The sequence below is a fragment of the Mauremys reevesii genome, linkage group 8 (genome assembly GCF_016161935.1).
Source record: "Mauremys reevesii isolate NIE-2019 linkage group 8, ASM1616193v1, whole genome shotgun sequence".
In the NCBI taxonomy this organism is placed as follows: Eukaryota; Metazoa; Chordata; order Testudines; family Geoemydidae; genus Mauremys; species Mauremys reevesii.
This window is the reverse complement of record NC_052630.1, coordinates 48,415,323-48,430,142: the sequence shown is the minus strand read 5'-3', so window position 1 is coordinate 48,430,142 and position 14,820 is coordinate 48,415,323. Positions and strand designations below refer to the sequence as shown.

The following is a 14,820-nucleotide window of genomic DNA, read 5'->3' as shown; positions in this document are numbered from 1 at the left end:
TCCGATACCAAAATCCCTGTCTTGTTTGCATGGTCATTATAAGATCTGAAATAAATATATTGAATTTAATACAAAAATTTAACACTAGCCCACATTCACTCGAGCTTTGACAAAGAAGCACTGAAAGAAAGATCAATACGGCGTACCTGTGATCTACAGCCACCTTCCACTTTTGAAAATGGTATTTAATTTACAACCGCCTGCTAAATAACTTTTGTTTCCATATGTTCAGTGTTATATAACCATAGTTCTAGGAAAGTGTGCTAAAGTAAATGCCTGTCTGCAAATCGATAGAATTACACTAGGGCTAGATTGGGCTTCTGTTATCAGGGCCACCTTTCCCTCTAGACAAATAGCTGTGTCCTGAACAATCCACTTCTAGGCTAAAGAATGCATGTGCAGTTCCCCCCCGCCTCCCAGCAGAACTACAAGTCAGTTTTGCTTAGGAACTGTTTCAGCCAGCCATTTGTTCATTCCAGTATGTTGTCTTTACTGGGCCAATGCTTCAGGAAGGTGTCAAACCCCGACTGAAAAATACTATACCGTGTGGTAGGGGGAGAGTAATTCTGTCTGACTCCCATCTGCAGATCAGTTTATACCCTAAAGTTGGAGCAGCAATGAGCCTCTATAACTTAACTGGAGAGTGGTAACTGCTTATGAGAATTTCATGTGTGTCCTGCTTTTGTTAGCAGTGTTGAAATGGGCCTGGTCTTGCTTTTCTTTAAATCAAAGGAAGCAAAATCAGCATAAAATTAAACCACAAGTTATTCCTCCTGCTGCTGCTTAAGACAAAGAACAAGCAATAAATAACAGCATAAAAGAAATTTATTAAGGTAACACTGCTATTTATACAAGTTACTCATGCTAGAAAAAAGCATAAATGATACATGTAAACAATTGTTTACAGAATACTTGTTTTTCCTTGTAAAGGTGCAAATGATCTTCAAATGTAAACACAAGAATGCCAACCTTTGAGGGGCTTTTTTTTTTTTTTAAGTCTTGTTTAATGACCCATTTTTGTTAGCATAGTGTTATTTTTCTACATTCTCAAGCACATTAAAGTGCTGAGTTATAGGAACCAAACCATACTGAGATGTTAGCACTGCTCTTTTAATATCAAGGAGGTACATTTCTCCAACCCTTTCAAATCTCTAATTTGGTAGGTATGCTACAAAGTTACCTTGGTTGCATCATGACATTCTCTCATTCTGGAGCTTAATAATACAGCAAACTTGTCTTGTTTGCTCAAGCTGGATGGCAGACTGCCCCCACGCCTTTTGCATTCGCTAAAACATACCCCATTACTCACAATGCAATTGCACACCACCTCCTGCAGAAGTCTATTAAGCAGGCCTCATACCTTTTCCAGCTCTAAAGCCAACATAGGGAAGTGCATAAAAATTCACTAAGGGGAGGTACCATCTGATCCTTATCCTAATGTTCCCCAGTATGAATTATAAAGAAACAGGAGAGAGATGGGTAGGGAGCTAAGCTGATTCTGACCAGAGCATTTTTCAGCAGGAGCTATTTCAAGTCTGCAATAGGGGTGAGTGTTAGGAAATTGCAACTATATCTTTCTAGAGTCTCCAAAAATAACAAGTGGTTCCCATGTGAGCAGAGACAAGAATTGATAATGGCAATAAGTGCTCTCATAAGGTTCACATACAGGAAAGACAGAGATCCTGAACCTTTGTACCACGGAAAAATGCATAATTTTGGAGTCTAGCTATTTTTCACCTTTCATCCCCAACCTCCTTTTTGAGCATCAGTAATTCAGCAAAGAGATGGGAGTTCCAGTCCTGCTTCTCATTGCCCAAAAAACCGACCAGACACTCAGGGCACTAATCTTCACAGCTCCTGTGCTCTAAGAGGCCCAAGTGTCTTGGCACAGCAGCATCTAGAAGTATCACAGGATGTAGCTCTGCCCCAACCGTCAGCCTGTCAGAACTCAATCTCAAAAAATTAAGAGATGGAATCTTTCACTGTGAGTGATACAAAGAAAATACATGATACAAATTAAATGAAAAAATAAATATACTCTGCACTCAGAAAAGCTTCTGTGCAAAGGTGGCACCTTTCTGGTCAAGTACATTTTTTTTTTTAAATGAAGCTCTCTGTAAATAAGGCAAAAGCACTATTTTCAGTATCACTTTCCTCTTTCACCCACTGCATGGATGCCACTTCCACTGCTGGAGGAGGAGAGGCCCTCCTCTTTGCCAGACTCCTGGCATAGCTTGCAGTCCCAGGTCATTGTTTATGCTAGAGTTACTTTTACAGTTCAGTTTATTCAAAAACCAAGAGACTGTTTAGAAAAAAATATGGACATAAGCAAAGCTTCTAGTTGTAGTAGGTGGTTCCTGGAGTCTGACACGGTGGTCTCCCATTGGATGTGCGCTCAAAAAAGTCATTTTATTTATAATTCCATAGAAAGAGGCACCAGCAAAAAATTAAGGTGGATCTGTATTTTACTAGAGCCGCACAGAGCTCCAGAGTCAGTCTCTTCAGTTTGTTTAGGATTGAGAACCAAGGGCTTTCCCTCCATTAGACGCTTACCATATATGGGATTCACAATGTGTCATTTTGATAACACCTACACCACCTCCCAGCCGACGATAGTTCATTCCGCCGTACAACCTGCAAAGACAAGTTGTTGTTGGTCATACTACTTAGGCTCTTAATGCACTGTCTCCTCTGATAAAAGCATGAAACAGCCTCCGTAGGGAGCATGTATCGTTCAGCACAATTGTTGGTCTCCACTTCATGTGATGCCTGTGATTAAGCTGTCTGATGAGTAAGGCAGGGATCCCCAATCTATACAAACACACATCTAAAGTAAATAGCCATATTTGCTCACATATGTATCACCCTTGAGGTGGACAGCACATTTATTTTGCTTTGCGTCTTCCAGCATCAGAAAACTGCACTGAATTTCCTTTCTGCTCCTGTGTAGTTATAGGAACAGAGAGCAGCAACTCTGTGGGTTGCATTTGGCCCTCTGGCTATGCTTTGGGCAACCCTGAAGCAGTGGGTAAATCTTCTACATGGTGCACAGCTAATTTCAGACTCATATCTGCTTTATACTACGCACAGCTGAGCAGACCAATGTATAATGCATTTCAAACATCATCTGTTCTCTCCATGCTATGATACCGAAACAGTGACCACATTTCATATGGAAATCTGATGCCTATCAGCTCTCATTTCCTGCTTCAGCTGCATATTCCTCTATGTGCTGACGCAGTTACAATCTGCTGGAAGAAATAGAACAGTGGAGTTCTTTCAGTAACGGTCACCAATGCCACCCACTAACCCCAGATTGCATATCAAGGATTTCCCAGTGGTGCTCCACACATAGGAGAAAAATTTCACACAGCAAGAAGAACCGCAGCCAATAAAGAGAGGGAAGATGATAGGCGACATCACCAGCTTTATTCAATTCAGTGCCGGTAACAAATAAACTAGTATCCTCAATAGCTACCTATATCAGCTACAAACACATGCTTTGGCTAGCTCTCCATACTATATGTCCTACCACTCCTGCCAGGGAGAGTGGCTGTCACCATTCAGTTAAAAGGCAGAATTAAGTTACTCCTGGAGGAATTGTGCACCACTGTGCAGGCACAGAATTCATGTCCCCCACAGATTTCTTTGCTTCCTTATAGAAAAAGGACTTTCTGAAGGGGAAGCAAAGGGAAGCTGCAAGAACGGTAATTCGCCTCACCCCAGCAATGCGGACGCATTGTTTTGGGCAGATGGCAGAGAGTTAAATCACTGCATGGGATGTAGGGGTGCGGGGAAGGCGGGGCTGGGGATGCCCGGGCTGGTGGCTCCTACCCTGCACCGGGCTCAGCTGCTAGTTCTGGTTGGGCTGGGGCAGACGGGATTTGCTCTTCCCCTGAAAGGAGTGGCCTGGGCCAGGTCAGACCCACCCCCAGAAACCTCTGCTGTCTGCAGGAAGCTCCACACCCTCCCTCCATTGCTCCTCATCAGTGGGGGAAGGGGTCACTGTAGGGGGAATTCCTCTGCTGTCTACCTGTGCATCCAGACCCCTGCATATCCAGACCCCCACATACCTGAACCCCCACCCCGCTGAGCCTCCTCAGACCCCCCGCACTGAACCTCAACTCCTTCACCCAGACCACCCCCCCGGTGAGTCCCCCAAACTCCAATCCCCACCCTGACAAGCCCCCTGCACCCAGACCCCCACCCCACCAGCACCTGGACCCCCATGCTAAGCTCCATCCCCCCTCACACAGATTCCCCTGTTGCGCCCCAACCACCTTCATTTGGACCCCCTGCAGAGTCCCATTGCCCCTGCACCTGGAACGAGCCCCTGTGCATCCAAAATCCCCCCGCAGCCAGACCTGCCACTGAGCCACCCATACCCAGATTGCCTCACACAGAACCCTCTCATCCCACACCTGGATCCCCCCTTACACTTGGATCCTGCCGGGCTGAGCCTGACTGCCCACACCCGGTGTGCCTGGTGTGGAGGGGCAGAGCCCCAGGGTCTTTCTGTGGCAAGCCCAGCCCTTGCGCCGTGTCACAGTTGGGTGCTGCCTCTGCATCAAGTCTGTGTCAGTGGGGTGGGGTTGGGGAGATGGCTGGAGGTGATCTCCCACCTCTGTGCAGCCTGTGGTCTGTGCTCTCCATTGCAATGCTGGAGCCTCCACATTTATTTATTGACAAAATTTGTAGAATTTTGCAGAATTTTAAAATGTGTGCAGAATATTTTTTTGGCACCGAGTTTTTAATTTTTTGGTGCAAAATTCCCTCAGGAATATTAAGTATATACTGCTCCCCACTGGGCTGGCTTTCTGAGCTGAGGCATCACCACACAAAAGTGCTTAACTGAGAAAAGTGCCTCCTATACTACATAGGAAAATCTCAGCATGAAAGGGTAAGATACTAGTTCAGGCCAGCTCAATAGGTCAAGGACATTAATTTCTTCCTATTCCCTGCACTCTGACAGATTTCTAAAGCATCAAATCCCTTTCAAGGATATAAATAGGAGTCTGAAACTCTACACTGATTAGATTAACGTACGAACAGTTGTTTTCAAGTGCAGTTATCATCAGAAAAGTGATTCTGGAAAAACAGCCTCTCTCTGTTCAATACATATTTCCCACCAGTGGTTTCATATCAGACCTGCTTAGTTTAAAGGTCAAAACAAGATTTTTCTAACTGCTAGCCCTGCAGATTTAACAGAACTCCATATACTCAAACTACTCTGCTTCATACAATAGATCCCCATCTAGAGAGATTCTGGAATCAGAGCATAGCACTGTGAAGCCTAGATAGCGCCAAAGGAGCACACTGAATTCTGTTCTGCTTTCTGTATCTTTAAAGCTACCACAGCTAAGGTACATGTTTATTTTTGTTGGTAAACTGAGCAGACATGGCTCAATGCATTTGTACATACACATGTATGTACAAACACATGTACACACAGAGATCTCCAGATTAGTCTACCAAAAAAGTGCCAAAGCACAGTATTTGAGATTAGGAGGTCTAGGTTCTAAAACAGTGTGTGCCAATGGCTCACCGTGTAACTGACTAAGTCACTCACCTTCTCTGGACCTCAGTTTCCCCAGCTGTATGATGGCAAATCAACACTTCCCTACTTCCTAATGGTGTTGTGAGGCTTAATTCACTAAAGTGGGCAAAGGTCTTTGGGGTCCTTAAGTATAAGGCACTATAGTAGAATTACCTCTATCATATTCAAAATGAAGATGGTAGAGGGGACTTCAAGCACAGCTACTACAGTTTTGAAAAAGGAAGCTGCAGGCCCTCATCACAGGGAGCTATTTCCAAAATGGCTGTTACTCCTCTGGTCAGATGTATGGGGGAGCAATGGGCATGACACATATTGGAACACAGCAGCACTACGGACCATTCTGATATGGATTATTTTGGTGAAAGCCCAACACTTATGTAGAGCTTTGCTACCTCTCTTTAGGAAATGGCTGTGTAGTGAGACTTCACTGCTACTGATACAGTCTATCAGCACTAAAGTGAGAGCATTATGAGTGGTAAATGTCTATTTCCTTTCTATTCTGAAACACATTCCAGGCGCATATGGGTGGCAGCGAAACACAGTTTCTCCACCTCTCAGTTATTCAGAAAGGGATTCTCTCTCTCACATTGGAAATGGGAAGTTAGTCATGTGACATGCTGAATCACATTGCCTGCTCCCTCTGTTGGTTTCACTTTCAAACAAACCAGCCAAGTCACACAAAGGGTTACAGTGGCCACCTCCATCAACCAGACTTCCAGTAAGATGAGGCACAACACATCTCCACTCTGCTGGGAAGACTCTAGTCATAAGCATAAGTTAAGCAGGTGTGCCTAAGGTTTGCAATGTCACTGTTTCATTAATTTAAAGGTTACCTCCATGTGTTAGCATCAGGATCAAACACTTCAATGGTCTTCAAGTACGTTGTGCCATCAAAGCCTCCCACTGCCATTAGCTGTCCATTCACTACTGCAAGGCCAACCTAGAAAACAACCCCCCCCCCAGACATTATTCATGCTTCATTGCAGGTCCTGAAGGCTTGTCTCTTAAGAAAAACACTTCAATAAAGACCATTCATTAATCAGCAGTCAAGCCTTGGGAAGATGTCAGTACACAGCATACACATTCCTGGAGGCAGTAGGGGTAGAGAAGGGACATTTGTATTTTAGTATTTCTGTTAAAATACAGATTCATAAAACCTAGCATAAAATTTTATTCAACTAGAAGATTTCAGTACAGATTCCCTCAAAACACATGGCTACTTCCCTGGGATGCTGAGTAGAGTTAACCGAAAAGAAAAGAAGATTAGAGCTTTCCCACCCTGTCAGAGAAGACAAAAAATGTGTTTTCCTGCTTGGTGCATTGGCAATTGTGTTGGACTCTCATCGGCAGTATGTTGGTTTTACAAGTGATTTAAATGTCATTGCTCTCAAGACTGGTTCAGCTCATCAGATAGCACAAATGATACATTCAAGTTCATCCCCCAGGGACTGGGAGAGTAAAAACAGCAAGGGTTAGAATGAACAAGACCTTCATCACACAATAAGCAACCGGAGTTGTACTGCACTGATCCCAGAGCAAACAGTAAGATCCTCCAGCCCCAGGCTCTGAGGACCTCATTGTGATGCTGGCAGGCCAGATGCCAGCTCTTGCCCAGGCTTCAGGCATTAGCAAAGAACTGACAACCTCGTAGATGGAGACCAGACCAGGTCACCTGTATGTTAGTTTTGCTTAAAACAGGTATTAGTCTTATAAGACTGTATTTAGTGTTTAGATTCTATGAAATGCTTGTAAGTTGCTGCATGCATTAATCACACTTATAATGTCTGTATTCCATGCTATAAGAAAATATGTACATTTTGCTTTATAACTTTGAAAATGTTTGCTCTGAATTTATGAACTTAGCCATGGGAATCGTTCTCCCCATCCATCCAGAAGGACTACCAAAATCAGACAGGCCATCAAGGATCATTGCAATACAAAGGACTGGTTAATGGCCCTATCATACCTAGGAAATGCTACATGCAAGAAAGCTCATCCTGTGGCCTTGGAAGCTGAATGAAGGAAATAAAACAAAGCCACAGGAAAATTTTCCAATGTTTTGGCTATTTGAACTCTGAAGGGCCAGAGACTCTAAACTGAAGCCAGAGATCTCCAGGGGCTGCCCTGAAAGACACTTAGGGCAGGTCTACACTACGGGGGAAAATCGATATAAGATACGCAACTTCAGCTACGTGAATAACCTAGCTGAAGTCGAAGTATCTTATATCGAATTACCTACCGTCCTCACGGTGCGGGATCGATGTCCGCGGCTCCCCATGTTGACTCCGCTACCGCCGTTCGGGTTGGTGGAGTTATGGAGTCGACATGAGCGCGTTCGGGGATCGATATATCGTGTCTAGATGAGACGCGATATATCGATCCCCAAGAAATCGATTGCTACCCGCCGATATGGTGGGTAGTGAAGACGTACCCTTAGAGTTGTAGTGGTGTGTCAATTCAATCACTCTTAGGATTTAGATTGCAAATCATTTGTGTGTATATGTTTGCTTGCTTTAACCTGTAAATAACTCTCTTATTCCTTTTTCCTAATTAATAAACCTTTAGATAGTTTATTACAGGAATGGCTACAGGCATTGTCTTTGGTGTAAGATCTAGGGTACCAGCTGACTAGAGGTAAGTGACTGGTTTCTTGGGACAGCAAGCAACCTGAATGTGGTATGATTTTTGGTGTAAGTGATCATTTATCACAAAGTCCAGTTTGTCTGGATGGCAAGATGAACATGATAGCTCTCCAGTCTGTTTGCTAACTCCTCCAAAGTGCACAATAGGACAGGGCCTGTGTGTTTAATGGCATGTTCTTTCCTCTAATGGCTTCTGATGTTATTGGGAGGGCGGGAGGTGGGGTGCTACTTACTGAAGTAGTACACTCAAGAATTCCCTGCTTCAGAATTAAGTGCTCATGACTCAGTGCTATTTGTCAAAACTCTTATGGAAAAAAGCAGCCTAAAAAAATTTCCCCTTCTCAGTTGTATTAAAAAGTTGTCATCATCACCCACTCACCCCTTGTAGCATAGGAAGCTAATATTGCTACACATTGTACTTCCTTCTAGGCAATGTGCTTTGCCTTTTTACAAACATTTCCCTCTTAGAAGGGGATTAAGATGCAGGAAAAGTGAAAGAAGCAAGAAAAGAACAGAGCCCTCCCTATGCTCCAGCTAAATAGCTATGCACAGCACAAGCTGGCAAATGAAGCAGAACTCACGCCGCTACGCCGTGATGTCATAGCCACCACAGGAGACCACTGGTTGGTTCTGGGGTTGTATCTCTCGGCACTGCTGAGCTCTGTGGTATCATCTCGGCCTCCCACAGCATAGATCATGTCCTGGTATACTGCACAGCCCAGGTGCTTCCGTCTAGTCCCCATGGGAGCTATCGTGTGCCAGCGGTTCTCTTGGGGATTGTAGCGCTCCACTGTGGAGAAAGTCAAATTACAAATCTTTGGACACCATCTAATGCCCTTCTATTAGTGACTCTGTGCTTGTAGCCATAACATGGATCAGACTGTGAAGACACAACATTTCCTCCCCACACCAGAAACACATTGTGTCAGTTTGTCACCATCCACACTGCTTCTCCCTGCTTTCTCTAGAAGGCTTGCTATTCCTCCTCCTCTCCCCAACCCCAGTCTAACAAAGACAGGAATGCCAGATGTTCAGTCATTTATTGCACCTCAGCTGAAGAATGACAATCTGGTGAAGCTACAACTGGTCTGTACTGCCATCTACACTTGTGACAGAGTGACCTCCAGTAAGTATCCTGTTGCCCAAGCCAGTGAAGACCAGATATATTGCAGAGATGATGCACTGGCTCTTGGTAGGCAAATGCTAAGAAAATGCACAAAGTAACTGCCTATTGCAACATCCTAGTGATAAGCAGACATACAAACATATAACCAGCTATCAGTGGTTTAAGAGGATGGGGACAGTACTAATGTACAGCAAAATCAACTTCAGGTGAGGAACTCACTCAGAAAACAGACCACAAAATATTTACCAGCTGTCTGGGGAAGGCTTATGGGTAAAAGAACGGGACCATAGAAGATACTAGTTGCAGTGCAGTATGGAGAAGTGACATACCTGTATTGAGAGGCGACGTCCCATCGGAGCCTCCCACAGCATACAGAAAGCCCCCTAACACAGCCACTGCCACTCCTAAGCGCCTGGTGCTCATGGAAGCCACCCGAGTCCATTTGTTTTCTTTTGGATCATACCTGCCACAAGAAAAGGCAGAGACCAGTTGAGCTTTCAAATATACACATCAGGCCCTGATTCCCTTGGGAGCTGCACCAAGCAACCAAAGGAATCTGTAGGGAGCAGTATTTCTGACAGTTCCACATAACACGTCTGTTCTGGTTTTAGCCTCTGAAAGAGGTTCAGGATATGCACATTGTGGCAGCTAGGCAGACAGTTGCTGTTTGCTGGAATTCAGGTTAAACTAAAAACATCCACCTTCAAATAAAATCACTAACAAACCCACTCAGCATTTGTTGTCTCCTTTCAAACTCATGTGCACCAACTGCATCTTCTTATAAGATCTTTCCTTCTCCTCCCCTTCCACTTCCTTATTTTTAATACCTTTCCACAATGTTGAGACAAGAGACGCCATCCTGGCCACCAACAGCATACAGGTATCCCCCGAGAACTGCCACTCCAACACTGGTCCTGCAGGTGCTGGTGGGAGCCACATCACTGCTCCACTGATTCGTCTTCGGGTCGTATCTAAAAAGCGTGTCAAATAATTCAAGTCTGAACAGCTTATCTATGGAAATCTCTGACTCCCTGTGTCTTGGGATTAGTGGTACAGTGGAACTTGCTTACCCTGAATTCAGAGGGAAACTATAAAGAAGGATGAAAGTCCTGAATTGTTCCAATGCACTATGTAGTGCAAACTGCAATTCTGGTTGCAGTAAAACCTCATCTTAGCATGAGGTCATTCTTGGAAAAGTTACTAACTTCGCTAAAAGCTGGTTCCACTGTATTTTACTTTAAATCACTGAAGGTTTCAAAGGCCCAATTCTGACCTCCATTCCTCCTCCCTTGTATGCATTTCCAAGGTTCAAATAATTCTCTATTTACCAAGCCCAGAAAAGAATGCCTGGATAGTTTTCCACACCTTACAAGTAAATATATGCTTGCAGGCTCACCTTCATGAGCAACACTAAAAAAACAAGCCAGTCGGAATGCATATGTAAGGAAGTTAGCAAAAGCCATGCCCATCAGAAACTACAGCCAGGCCCACACTTACACTTCATTTCCCTACTCCTTTACATGCCAAAGGCTATGCCTTATAGAGAGCTCAGAGCAGAGGTCAGACTAAGATTACCATTAAGTCAGGGATACAAGGCTACATCCTGCTATGTCTGATGTCTTAGTTTAGTATAACATTGATACAGATGTCAAAAAGGCTAGTAATCACTGCCACATATTAGCTTATGTACTGACGCAGGAAGTGTAGATAGTATAGATGTAGTATTTCAGCCGTTCAGCATACGATCAACACAGACAGCAAAATGGACACCCTTATCACAGATAGCACCATGTTTTGAATGCATGTTAACTCTGCAATGATCTGCTGGAGACCTACCTTTCTACACTGTTAAGGTAAGAAGAACCATCATGGCCTCCCACAGCATACAGGAGGTCATCCAGAACACTGACTCCAACTCCACAGCGCCTTTTGCTCATGGAAGCCACCATCCGCCACTCATTGGTTTGAGGGTCATAGCGCTCCACGCTGGAAATTGCGTCCCCACTACACCAGCCTCCCACTGCAGGAATCAACACAAGAAACAGTGTCAGGGTAGTACATCAAACTCACACACTGTGTATGTGTCCACAACAAATAATCTATCTACATCTTCTGCCCACAGATGCTTCTTACACAGTATCACAAGAAGACAGTCTATCAGAATTATTCACTCAGAGGACTGTCAATAAGAAAACAGGATGAGATTTTTAGAAGTGCCTATGTAAGTTTAGGAGCACAAGTCCCACTGAAAGTCAAGTGTTTCAGCATGTATTATTATGAGTACTACCACAGTGCCTGGGAGCCCTAATTATAGACCAGAAACCCATTTTGCAAGACAAAGGCCTTGTCTACACTACAGGGGAAATTCGATCTAAACTACGCAATTTAAGTTATGTGACTAGTGTAACTCAAATTGACATAGCTTAGATCTACTTACCACGGGGTCCACACTATGCGATGTCGACAGGAGACACTCTCCTGTCAACTCCCCTTACTCTTCTCAATCTGGTGGAGTTCAGGAGTCGACGGGAGAGCGATCTACAGTCGATTAAGCAGGTCTTCACTAGACCCACTAAATTGACCGCTGATGCATCAATCACCACTTTGATCTCTGGTAAGTGTAGACAAGCCCAAAGACAATGCAAGACAAGAAGAAAGTGAATGTTAACTCTAAATGTGGGATGGGTAACATAAAATGTCATTTCTGAAGGCCTGATAGTTAGGGTTGACCATATGGATTAACCTTGAAACAGAGCATTTAAACTTGGATCTCACAGCCAAAGTTGCAGGCACTGTATATACCTGCAAAGAGCACTTCTCCACAACGGATGGGTTTGCGTGGTCGAGTTCTTGGTCCTTGCATCAGCGGCCGCTCTTGAGGCAACAGCAGATAGTTCTTAGCTTCATCTACCAGGTCCCTGTGCAAGAGAAAACATTTATTCTAAATGTCTGGGTGACAGTGGCATTTTTCAGGAAGTACTATTTGGGACATGCCATCCCTAAAAATAGCAGCCATCACCAATCACCTTCCAGTTATTGCCATACTAAACAGAACATGCATGACTTTATGTACTATATATATTATATGACCTCTCTTAGGTATTCATAAGACACCTATTGCTAAAAACCTCACACAAAATACCATAGATGGAAGCAGTATCCAAATGATAAAAATTTCATCATTCAGCTTTAACTAGCTCACCCACCCTTTTACCCATCACCCTGCAAACAATTCTAACACTCCAACCCCCTGAGCAACTTCAATCAGCTTTTTTAAAATTTTATTTTAAATAATCTGCCACAAAAAAGCTTCCACCTTCTCCCCACAAAAATTGAACTTCTCCAACACTAAAGTATTATATCTGTCCAAAGACCAGGAAAGGAACAATTTAGTGCTACACGAGTGACAATTTTCTGTCTATAAAAACACCAGAGCTTCAAAGTCTGATATCTCGTGAGCCTGCAGCATTAGAAAGGGGAGCTTTATGCCACTGTAAAGGGAAGTTGCAGCTTCCCCATAGTCCTAGCATTCTCTTCTAGTTCCAGAAGGGTTAGTATAGTCAGGAGTTCTGAAACTGTGGGCTAAGGCCCAAAGGTGGGCCATGACACAGTCTCGGGTGGTCTGCCAGCACAACTGCATTCTCCAGCCAATCTCTTAGTAAATATTTAACTTTATGTGACTCATGTAATATAAGTAAAAGCTATATAAATGTAATGTTCTGAGCTGTGTATGTTGGACAAAATATAGAAAAAATGATTTATTTTAAAAACAAGCTGCAATATGTCAAATTTAATTTTCGTGAGTACAATGGTGCATTTCGCTGCAAGGTAACCTAGTAATGTACACACAGTCCACCATTTACAACTGTAAAAAATGTCAAGCAGTATTTCAATCTGACATGGATAGATTTATTTTTAGAAAATGAGAAGGAGAAGATACTGGAAGCCCCAGACCATCTACAGCTATACAAAATGAGCCAGCCAAAAAAATAGAGGAAGTGGGAAGAAAATATGACGACACATATTTGAAGTTTGGATTCTCCTTTACCAGATCAGATAAGTACGTGTTATAATATAATTGATCAGCATGTTATAATATAATTGTCATTTTATGTTTTAATTTACAATATTTTATTCTTTTCTAGTTAGTAGAGAGTATGGTTGGGTCTTTACTTACACAGAACAGAAATTCAGATTTTACACTAAAAAAAACTGAAAACACAATATAGTGTTCAAAGTTGGACAACTATTTTGTTTTAAAATCAACAACAAATTTTTTAACAATTTTGTTAACATTGTTGTGTTGCTTATTGTTCAGTTTTATACATTGTACATTTACACGTTGCGTTTTCCCTGTCTGAATGCCGAATTTTGCGCTCAACATATTTTTAAAGTGAGGTGTAGTTTTACTAAAGTTGTTTGGTTTCAAAGATCTTGAAGCATTTCCTTGAATGCATATTGCTTGGGATTTCTATAATTGTTTACTTTAAAATGAAAAGGAAACATGCACATTGTGTATAGTGTTATAGTTTATATGCATGTAATAATTAAAATTTTTCCCAAGAAGTATTAATAGTGGGTCGCAGTGCCTATTGCAGCTGGGGGTGGACTTCAGGGAAAAAAGTTTGGGAACCCCTAGCTACACGGGCCATTAAAGTCACGACATTTTCAGATACAGAAAAGCAATTTTAGGTTGTTTAGAATATGGCTTCCTCTGAGCAGTGCTCAGTGGGATTCGTGGTAACTAAGGCACCTGGCTTTACAGCCAAAGTGATAGGAAAAAGAGGCCATCTTGGGAAGGGTGATTTATCGGAAAGGTAAATTGCCTACCCAAAGCTCTCTCTCCCACCAAGATATTGATTAAAAAAGCTCCTTTGAGGATACATTGCAACTTCTACACAAATAAATACATTCTTGCAATGCAGTGCTTTCTTCTAGCTCCCCTCTACCCAATCCCAGAAAAGGAAACTGGTAAGTATCACCTTAGTTTTACCACTGACAAATCACAATATCTTTGGAGCGCAAACACAGATAAGGCACCCATATGAAGTGAAATTTATAGAAGTACACTGTTCAGTTTCATTCTTTCCAGCAGGACGTACCTGCATTCTTCATCACTTTTAATGAGTGGATCTGAGCCGACTGTACCCACCAGGAACTTGGGACTGAGTAGTGGCAGACGGACATGTTGCAGCACCTATGAGACAAAACAGAACACAATTAAAGGCAATGCACTTGTCACCTTACAAATGGAGGGAACAGTCAAATAGAGAGCAACATTAGCTAACTTGCTTCCACATGCTTTGTGATCCAATTAAGTTATAATGCAGTCACAAGGATAGAAAGATTAGCAATAGGAGTGTAATAACAATCCCAGTAGCTGGCTTAATGCAGCTTTTTGTCTATAGCACCTTTGCAATTTCAATAAGCCAATGTATTCATCCAGCAGGACAACATCAGATTTTAAAAGAGCTGATCCAATGAGACTGCTAATG

The 14,820-nt window shown here is 42.9% G+C and overlaps 1 protein-coding gene across 1 annotated transcript in view; it reads right to left on the bottom strand.

The window, feature by feature from the left end:
- Positions 1-807: 807 nt before the first annotated feature.
- KLHL20 (kelch like family member 20) overlaps positions 808-14,820 on the bottom strand; it is a 43,860-nt gene continuing 29,847 nt past the window's right edge. The window contains exons 5-12 of the mRNA XM_039485091.1: positions 14,428-14,522; positions 12,128-12,243; positions 11,162-11,345; positions 10,153-10,296; positions 9,655-9,788; positions 8,781-8,989; positions 6,391-6,497; positions 808-2,634 (exon numbers count right to left, since the gene is read on the bottom strand). Of these exons, the coding sequence (XP_039341025.1) occupies positions 2,550-2,634; positions 6,391-6,497; positions 8,781-8,989; positions 9,655-9,788; positions 10,153-10,296; positions 11,162-11,345; positions 12,128-12,243; positions 14,428-14,522 (1,074 nt within the window). The 3' untranslated portion in view covers positions 808-2,549. The remainder of the gene's footprint in view (positions 2,635-6,390; positions 6,498-8,780; positions 8,990-9,654; positions 9,789-10,152; positions 10,297-11,161; positions 11,346-12,127; positions 12,244-14,427; positions 14,523-14,820) is intronic.